We start from the raw sequence: 10,410 nt of genomic DNA, 5'->3' as shown, positions 1-10,410 counted from the left end.
TGTCGAGTCGCTCCACTGCGCAGGTCGAACTTTCTAGTGTCCGTGCGCTCCTCGGCCTTTAAACAATCGCATCCTACAGCCTTTAGATCCCAGGCAGGGACCAGTTGGGCTGCAGGTTTTCTCCGCCTCCTGCAGCTGCGCGAGCCGCCGCTGAGGGGCGGGGCGGGCCTCTGAGCGCGCCGTCTTCTGGGTACAGCTTTACGATACATTGACCGTCGTTTTACGACAGGCTGGGATTGCTTTGTGGCTGTCAACTTTCCCTGAGGTCCGAGTTGGTAGCCACGGTGTGTGTGGTAGCGGCTGGTACGACCGCGGAGAAATGAGGCAGAAGCGGAAAGGTGCGGAAGGGAGGGAGAAGTGGAGGGGTCCTGCGGTGTGGGAGGGAAGGGGCGAACACCTTGGCGGTCAGGTGCTGAAAGCAGTTTTTCTCTCTGCCTGAGCCAGTCGCTTGCCACCTTAGAGTCAGTCTGTGTCGCCTCCAGCCTCCTGTTCTCTCGTTTTACACATGGTGCATTTTAAGCCAGACTACGCTTACTGTCTTTTTGGCAGTCCGTTGGTGTCGTTTGCATAGATGGCAGGAAAAGCTTTATTCCAAGGTTTGCCTTAGAAGGAGTCAACGTGGTTGGTTGTTTTAACTTGCTGTCGGGTCTCTTAATTTGCTAAGATTTTATGGTACGTTTAACCTATTGTTCTAAGACCTAAGTTTATAAAAAGAAAAGAAAAGAAAAGCTCTTGAGTCCTTGGTTGTCTGTGGGGAAGTTACACAGTTATTCCCGATTTATATTACCTCCTAAATTGGCATGGAGCGATTCCGTCTTTCGTTTTCAACAGGATGGAGTCAGATTTCAGGTGTTTTCTCACAAGTTCTAAACTTTTCTCTCTATACCCATTTGAGCAGCCTAATAATGATTGGTGGTTATCATAGTAAAAGCTATTTATTGAGCCTTTGCTAATAATTCTGAAGTTGGCGTCATTTCCATTTTACAGATGAAGATACTGAGATTCTGAGCTCGGCAACTTTCGCTGCCCAGAATTACACATAGGAACTGGAACTGATGGTCAGGCTGTCTGTGTGCACCCAAAAACCCACAGGAAAAGAAAATTCCTTTAATCACTGTGGCTCTGGGCATCAACACCCATTTATTGGAATAACAGTTCCAAATGTCCAGGTTACCTTCAGTTGTCTTGTGGCATCAAACTACATGTCCTAGATCTTCTCCCTCTGCCTTGCTCCTGTGTCTGTTCGGCCAGACCGCTTTACGCTCTTCACCTGTCGCTAAGTCCAGCCTCTTGAAATAATTTATTACTCATCATTTTGGCCATCATCCTCATCAATAGCCAGTAACTGACTAGTACTTTGGCTTTCCTATAATGTTATTTCAGTTGACTCATAATAGTCTTGTCAAATGTGTATGTATTATCCCAATTTTGCAGGCAAGGAAATGGGAATACAGAAGTCGTTGATCTTCTCATTATCACATAGGTGTTGGGTGCTAGGAACACACAGGAATCTATTGTCCAAGTGTTTTTACTTTAAATCTTGTGAGTTATTTTTTCATTGTTGCCTTTCAAGACCCTTTTACTTAATATGTATTCTTTTCACCTTCTGAATCATTTTTGTATCATTTTCTTTGTGGGTTTTTTTTGCATATTTACTTTTTAAACACTACTTTCATCTTTTTACTCCCAAACTGGAGAATCTGTAATTCTCCAGTCCATTTAAATGCCTTGCCTACTAGTCAGCGTACCCTGTACCCTGTACTATATTTTTTAATTGAACTTTGTCAGAAACCCTGTATTCTAGTTAGGCAATAGTCCTTCACACAAAGATAGGTAATTCCTATACCTGGCATTTTTCCTTCTGGATGGCCCCCTGTTTTGCTTGTCCACTCCTGCCCTTTCTTCAGAGACCCCCATGCCATATCTCCCATAAAGCCTTTCCTTATTAATTTACTCTCTAGTTAATTTTTGATATACTCAAGAGCTATACAAATGGTTTTCAAAATCTTTATCTATTTTTATCTCTTGGATTCTCTTTTCCTCTTCAAATAAATTATTACATAGTGTTTCAATATATTAAACAGGTGAAAGCCGAGGTGCTTTGGTTTAATGAAGAAAGAAGCCCTCTCTTTCCTTCTTCTCCCCGCCCCCATCACCATCATCAATCTTACCTCTATTACATGTCCTTGAAGTGCCTTTTTGGAACTTTGGAGTGCTGAATTACGTGGTTTGGAAAGCATTTAGCCTTTGATTGTACATGGACTTTTTTCCTCTCACATTGTGTTAGCTTTGCTTCATTAAATTAGAGGCAGCTTGGTACAGTGAAAAAAGTGTGGAAGTTGTGGAGAAAACACCTGGATTTGAGTCTTAACTATGCCATTTACAATGACGTCTTAACTTCCCTTAATTTTTAACATCTGCAAAAAGGGCTAACAATATCTATAGTGTTGTGTGGTTTCAAATGAGATAAAATAAATGAAAGGGCTCCAAAATGCCAGGGCTTTCTCATCTATACTTTTCTTGATGACACCATCATCTTTGCACACTAACTTTCTCTACAGGCTGGTATGCTTGCTGGCAGTTGCCCGCAACCTCACAGCTTTTATCACTGGAGAGAGACTGGCATTTTTTTGCCTTGAGGAAAGAGCTCAGATTTGCCTTACTTGGATAGGTGCCTGTCCTTGCACCAATCAACTGTAATTGGGATGGGGTCAAGTAAGAACATGTCAGGGGTGCCTGGGCAGCTCAGTCAGTTGAGCATCCACCTTCGGCTCAGGTCATGATCTCATGGTTTATGAGTTCGAACCTTGCGTTGGGCTCTTTGCTGACAACTTAGAGCCTGGAGCCTCCTTCAGATTCTGTGTCTCCCCCTCTCTCTGCCCCTCCTCCACCGTGCTCTGTCTCTCAATAATAAAAACACTTTAAAAATTTAAAAAAAAGAACATATCAGCTTCTGCTATTGCCTTTCAGATGAGAACAGAAGCCTCAGTTGCTAGAAGGTCATGATGGTGAACAGACTATACCTTAGAGATACATTGAGATCCCTGTACAAGTATAGAATCAACATCCTTTGTATTACAAAGTAGTATTGCATTGCTTTATAATATTACTTCTGTGGATACCTAGGTTTGAGTTTCACTGTTACCCCTTGGTAGCATTTTCACAAAACAAGCGAATATTCCTGTTCTATCTACTGCAGTCTATTCTGAGAGTAAGATGAAGTCATGCATCCAAAGGTAATTATAATTCTGGAGATAAAGGGAAGCTATTTTGGCCACTTTGGTGCTTTCTTGTGCAGTTAGGTTCTGTTATTTTTATAGTATATGTGCTCCTAGAGTGAGTTCTTCCCATATATAGGGGAAGCCACATTTGTTTTAATTAAAGATAAAAAGATGTGATCAAACTTTGAACAGTAGAGGTTGGTGTCTTATAAACTTGACCTATTCATCTGGGATGGTTGGGAAAATATTGGAAGGAAAAAATAATTACAAAACTCTTTACCAAATAGTATGATTTTTAACATTGTGAAATATTTTTCCAGGAGATCTCAGCCCTGCTGAGTTAATGATGCTGACCATAGGAGACGTTATTAAACAACTAATTGAAGCCCACGAACAGGGGAAAGACATCGATCTAAATAAGTAAGTGGATTTATAAAAAGAAAAAAAGAAGGCAATCCTATTCTTAGGTGTAGACCTTTTTAATGAAATTATCAAATACTACTTGTTTTATGTCTCATGTTTTAGTTTTTAGTTGAGAATTTAGCTTTCTGCCCTTCCCTGTCACTTATTTATGGCAAAATTCTCTCATAGCCTAATAATAATACTAATAGCTTCTAATATTTATTGGGTGCTTACTGTGTTCCAATCACTGTTAGTGGTTCATTGTCTGTATTAACTCAGTCCTCTCAAACACTGCGTGAGGTAGGTACTTACATCACCTTCATTTGACAGAGGTGTAATCTGAGACAGAGAAAGGTAAAATAATTTGTCTGAAAGTAAAGAACTAGTAGTCAGCAGAGCTGGAATTTGGAATTAGATCGTCTGTCTCCAGAGCCCTTGTTATCTCCTGTGCTACATTACTTTACATCCTTGTTTCCTTCCTACTGTCTCAGAAGAAGCAGCAGCTTCATGAGGTCCATGGTCTTTCCCTACTTTACAGCCTCTTCGACATGTTCATCTGTTTCTTTCCACAGTCACATTCAGTGGTGACTTTGCTACATCCTCAAATCAGAGTACACTTTCATCTCTGCATCTTTTTTTATTTCATTAGATATTCACTATATAGATCTGCTCTAATGAAAGGGTTTTCTCCCCACTCAGGTGGCTTGTCACTGATATAATCACCACACATGGCCTTTTTTAAAAGACTGTTTTCTGTTACTTGAGATACTTCGGTGTTTTTTACTTCCCTGGAATATTGCACTTAAGAAACTTTTGCTAAAGGAGTGAATAAGTAACCATCCTTTCTTTGTTTAGAAGTTTCTTTTCTATAATTGGCTATCCCCCAATTATACAAGTCTTTTATTTTCAATGAACATTTCTACTTTTTGTATATTTTTGTCAGTTTCTTTAATTTAGCACACCTAAAGTTAATGCTAACATCTTCCATAAAACCAGTCCCTACGCAGATATCCTCTTTGCTTAATTATGTTAACTTTCACCCAGGCTTGAAACTCTAGTCTCCTCTTCATACTGTTTTTGTTAGTTCCAGTTAGGAATTAATTTTGCTTACTCTTTCTTCATCATGACTCTCTCTTTCGTTTCCACTACCAACTCCTTAACCATACCTTTTTAAACTTAATTCTAGACTACTGCAATAGCCAATACTTTCAGGCTCTTTTTATCCCTTACTAGGTTAATTGTTGCTTGTTTCATGTTTTATCATGTCATTTCCCTATACAGAAACTTTCAGCATGTCCCCAGTGTTTATGGAATTAAATGCAGATTCCTCAGCCCATTATATAAATTCTCTCCATCTGGCTTCAACTATCCCAACTTTTTAAATTTCTGTACCTTTACACTGAAAATCTGCTTTCTGTCAGATCTACCCATATTTTAGAATATGTACATCCCTGCTTCACATAAACCCACCTATTTGCTCTCAGTGGCATCCCTCCGTGTCTTTACTGCCTGTCTAAAGCTAACTCTTTCTGTGGCTGTTTTCCATGACTGTCTCCCCAGCACACATTGGGTTCCTCTCTTGAGGTTTGGACATACTCATTGTTGTATGTGTGTTGTATCACACGGGTTTTTATCACTTGCCCACTTATTTTTGTGCATGCCTGTCTGCCAACATCCAAACACAGGGCATGACACAACTATGCCTTATACTTCCTGGCACACCAAGTACTTAGGTTCTCTCTGCCCATCAGGTACTGGGTTAACATTTCTTGAAAATGATGCAAACACCTCACAATAGTTTTAGATGAACTAAAATGAGCAATTAAGGTGACTGTTAGTGGTTGCTAGCAGCAAAGAAACAAGAAACCGATACAATTGTAGGAAAAAACAAAGAATTATTAGTTGTACTAAAGGTTATTTTTAAGGATTAGGGATAGAGTTACAATCAGGAAGGGATAAAGGGGTCCTCTGAAGTCCTGATCATCTTCTGTTTCATGGAGTGTCATAACAAGAGTTTGCCTCATAAATGTTATTGTATATTTGTATGTTTAATGTTCTGTTGCTTATATATATAATGTTTTAGAATACGTTCTAAAACATTTTTAAAAATATATACTTTTTGGTTCTGCATACGTTTCCTTTAAATTGTTTTTTTTTTTTTTAATTTTTTTTTAATATTTTTATTTATTTCTAGGAGAGAGAGAGAGAGAGAGAGAGAGAGACAGCGTGAGCTGGGGAGGGTCAGAGAGAGAGGGTGTCACAGACCGAAACAGGCTCCAGGCTCTGAGCTGGCAGTCAGCACAGAGCCCGACGCGGGGCCCGAACCCACAAATCGCGAGATCATGACCCAAGCGAAAGTCGGACGCTTAACCGACTAAGCCACCCAGGCGCCCCCCCTTTAAATTGTTTTTTGATTGTTTTTATTTTTGGTCTAAGACCATGGCTTACAACCAGGCATCCCCCCCCCAACACACACACACTGGCCCCAGAGGCCAGTGATGCTGCTAAACATCCTACAGTGTAATGAACAGTCCCTCACAACAAAATTAATGTGATCCCAGATGCTGTCGTGTTAAGGTTGAAAAAAGGGTAGAATCCTATGAAGCTGGAGCACTAATTTGAATGAGACCTACTTCAGGTCACTATCCTGGGACCCTTCCTATAGTCATCTTATTTTCTTTCTAGTACTCCAGGGTAAAAAGAAGTCATTGATGCATTTTCCTGATTTTCTTCTATTTTCCTGTTATTCAACCAATGTTAAAGCCACCTTGTCACCTGGTGAAAGGATAGGGGAGTGACAGGAGTTGATGGTGTTATTTATAGTTCATTGTTTTGGTGGCTTGTCTTGAAATACTATGATCTTGATAATGCTGGATGCTTTACTTTCAGGGTGAAAACCAGGACAGCTGCTAAATACGGACTTTCAGCACAGCCCCGCCTGGTGGATATCATCGCCGCAGTCCCACCTCAGTATCGAAAGGTTTTGGTCCCCAAGTTAAAGGCAAAACCCATCAGAACTGCCAGTGGGGTGAGTGATTTGATTCACGAAACCTTGGTTGTGTATCTGCTCTTTCAGGAATCCTTGCGTCTGTGTAACACCCAGTTAGTGAGGTGGAAATGAGGGATTCAGTTTAATAAAATTCATATATTATAATAAGTGTGGCAGTAGAGGCCTGTGCAGAATGTTATGAGGGCATAGTGAGGAAAAACATTTATTGTGCTTAAAGGAATAGATGATATTTTGATGTCCTTAAAAGTATAAATTGAGGCTTGGTGACTATCACAATATGATAAATATTATTGGCCATTTTAAGCTCATGTCTTTCAATACAATAGATATTTGTAAAAGTTACTATTAAAAGGTAGTTAATGAAGGCACCTGCTTTGGAGTCTGTTCTGACAGCGTGGAACATGCTTGGAATTCTCTCTTTCCTTCTCTCTTTGTCCCTCCCGTGCTCATGCTATCTCTCTCTCTCTAAATATAAATAAATAAAGTTTTAAAAATAATATAAAAGGTAGTTAATGGTGCAAAGTCATTCTGTATATGTATTTGTGAAGCAACTGACGTAATCGGGAGCTCTGTGGAAGTCCAGAGGGAAAGGTGGCCCTGCAGTGAAAGAGACTAAGGAAAGCCCAGTGGAAAGCATGGCATTTGCTTGATGTATAAATGGTGCTCCTATAAACGGAGAAAGGCAGGCTTAAGTAATGGGAGCAAGGGCACAGGAAACTGACGCACAGTGGTAGAGATGTTATAAGACATATAGTATGTGCAGGGAACAGTGGGTGCCTCAGACTGACCAGAGTCGATAATTCATTTGAGAAAGCAGCAGGACCTTAGGTTGAAGAGTTAGTTTGGGATCAACTCATAAAAGAGCCTAAACATCCTGCAAAGAAGCTGGATAGTAAGAAACTGTTAAAGATATTTGAGAGTGATACATGAACAAAACATTATCAGAAAATTAATTTGTATATAAAATGTAGAGTAGCTTGGGGCTAAAAAGACCAGTTAAGATACTCTTGGTTTAATCTACGTGTGAAATGTGTTAAGAGCTGGAATTAGGGTAGGTGCTCTAAGATAAAAAGAATGAGAGTGAAAAATAGGATTTGGACCTTCTTAAAACTTGGTACTCAGAATTGAATTGTGGGTTCCTGATATGATCATAGAACTTCAGTCTAATATTTGAGTGGGAGATTTATACCTGTAGTAGTTACAGCCTATGTTGACTTATTTGGTGGCCATATCTCCTGGATTGTATTATATTTGTGGCCAATTAAATCCTAAAACTTTATACATAATGTATCACCAATCCTGGTCTCTTCTCCTTTCTACTTATTTAATAAAACTCCTTTGTTTTTGTTTTATTCATTTGTACCTGGTGTAAAAGCTTCTTTAAGAGAAACTAATATAGGGGTGCTTGGGTGGCTCAGTCAGTTAAGCGTTCGACTTCAGCTTCAGTCATGATCTCACGGTTTGTAGGTTCGAGCCCCATGTCGGTCTCTGTGTTGTCGGCTAGCTCAGAGCCCAGAGCCTGTTTCAGATTCTGTGTGTCTCTCTCTTTGACCCTCCCCTGCTCATGCTGTCTCTCTCTCTCTCAGAAATAAATAAAACATTAAAAAAATAATAAAAAAAGAGAAACTAATATAGTTGAACAATATGGGTTTGAATTGCATGAGTCCACTTACAGGCAGTTTTTTTCCAATGTATACAGTACTATAAGTGCATTTTCTTTATGGTTTTCTTGATATTCCTTTTTTCTAGTTTACTTTATTTTAAATATATAGTATATAATAACTAATATACAAAATATGTATTAATATATACACTAATATATGTTAGTATACCGTATACTAATGGTAGTTTCTTTTACCAGTAAGGCTTCTAATCAACAGTAGGTTATTCAAGTAGTTAAATAAACGACAACCTGCTGAATGGGGAGAAAATATTTACAATCCATTCAAAATGGATTAAAGACCTAAATGTGAGACCTGAAACCATAAAAACCCTAGAAGAGAACACAGCCAGCAACTTCTTTGACATTGGCCATAGCAATTTTTTTCTAGTCTTCTGAGGCAAGGAAAACAAAAGCAAAAATAACTGTTGTGGCTACATCAAAATTAAAACCTTCTGCACGTGAGAAAAAAGTCAACAAAACTGAAAGGCAGTCTGCTAAATGGGAGATTTTTGCAAATGACATATCTGATAGAGGGTTAATATCCAAAATATATGTAGAACTGATACAATTCAACACCCCAAAAATGAATAATCCAATTAAAAATGGGCAGAAGACATGAACAGACATTTCTCTAAAGAAGACATCCAGGGGTGCCTGGGTAGCTCAGTTGGTTAAGAAGACATCCAGATGGCCAACGGCACATGAAAGGATGCTCATCATCACTGATTAGGGAAATGCAAATCAAAACCACAATGAGTTATCTCCTCACACCAGCTAGAATGGCTAAAATCAGCAGCACAAAAAGCACCAGGTGTTGGCAAGGATGTGGAGAAAAACCCTCTTGTACTGCTAGTGGAAATACAAACTGGTGCAACCACCATGGGAAATAGTATGGAGATTCCTTAAAAATTCAAAAATAGAACTACCCTATGATCCAGAAATCACACTACTGGGTATTTACCCAAAGAATACAAAAATACTAATTCAGAGGGGTACATGTACCCCTGTGTTTATTGCAGCATTATTTACAATAGCCAAATTATGAAAACAGCCTAGGTGTCCATCGACTAATGAATGGATAGAGGTGTGTGTGTGTGTGTGTGTGTGTGTGTGTGTGTGTACGTACGTACGTACGTGTATGTACACTGGAATATTATTCAGCCGTAAAAAATGAGAAATCTTGCCATTTGTAACAACATAGATGGAGCTGGAGAGTATGATGCTAAGTGAAATAAGACAGAGAAAGACAAATACCATATCATTTCATACGTGGAATTTAAGAAACAAATGAACAAAGGGAAAAAGAGATGCAAATGAAGAAACTAACTTAAAGTATATAGTACAAACTGACTGTTACTGGAGGGAAGGGTTTGGAGGCATGAGTTAAACAGGTGATGAGGATTAAGGAGTGCGTTTGTGATGTGTGCCAGATGATGTATAGAATTGTTGAATCCCTATATTGTACACCTGAAACTAATACAGCACTAGATGTTAACTAACTGGAATTATAATAAAAACTTAAAAAAAATTAAAGATATCAGAAGTACATACACAGCTGATTGTCATTCCCTGTCTGCTACAAATCTTAACCTTCATGCTTTTTAAAAAAATTTTTTTAATGTTTTATTTATTTTTGAGAGAGAAATAGAGACAGTGTGAACAGGGGAGGGTCAGAGAGAGAGGGAGACACAGAATCCAAAACAGGCTCCAGGCGCTGAGCTAGCTGTCAGCACAGAGCCTGATGCAGGGCTCGAACCCACAAACCGTGGGATCATGACCTGAGCTGAAGTCGGAAGCTCAACCGACTGAGCCACCCAGGTGCCTCTTAACCTTCATGCTTTTATTCCTGCTGTTACTCTGGTGGTGCTTTGTTTTTACTCCTTTTAACAGAGCAGTTTTAGGTTTACCTAAAAATTGATCAGAAAGTACACAGCGTTCATATATACTTTCTTTCCTCCCGCCCCAGGTTCCCCTTGTGTTGGTTTGGTATATTTGTTATAATTGATAAACCAGTATTGGTACCTTATTTTTAAGTGAAGCCTATAGTTTATATTAGGGTGACTTACAGTGGTATGTATTCTTTGGGTTTTAGAAAATGCATAATGTCATGTATC

The 10,410-nt window shown here is 39.2% G+C and overlaps 1 protein-coding gene across 1 annotated transcript in view; it reads left to right on the top strand.

Annotated features, from left to right (window-relative positions):
- The first annotated feature begins 260 nt into the window (after positions 1–260).
- Positions 261–10,410, top strand: part of ELP3 (elongator acetyltransferase complex subunit 3) — an 84,931-nt gene continuing 74,781 nt past the window's right edge. Inside the window, exons 1-3 of the mRNA XM_039217370.1 lie at positions 261–338; positions 3,542–3,641; positions 6,513–6,651. Of these exons, the coding sequence (XP_039073301.1) occupies positions 320–338; positions 3,542–3,641; positions 6,513–6,651 (258 nt within the window). The 5' untranslated portion in view covers positions 261–319. The remainder of the gene's footprint in view (positions 339–3,541; positions 3,642–6,512; positions 6,652–10,410) is intronic.

The sequence above is a fragment of the Hyaena hyaena genome, unplaced genomic scaffold (assembly GCF_003009895.1).
Source record: "Hyaena hyaena isolate Hyena2069 unplaced genomic scaffold, ASM300989v1 scaffold_682, whole genome shotgun sequence".
Classification (NCBI taxonomy): domain Eukaryota; kingdom Metazoa; phylum Chordata; class Mammalia; order Carnivora; family Hyaenidae; genus Hyaena; species Hyaena hyaena.
Note: the sequence above shows the minus strand (reverse complement) of the source record. Positions and strands in the feature narration are given on the sequence as shown.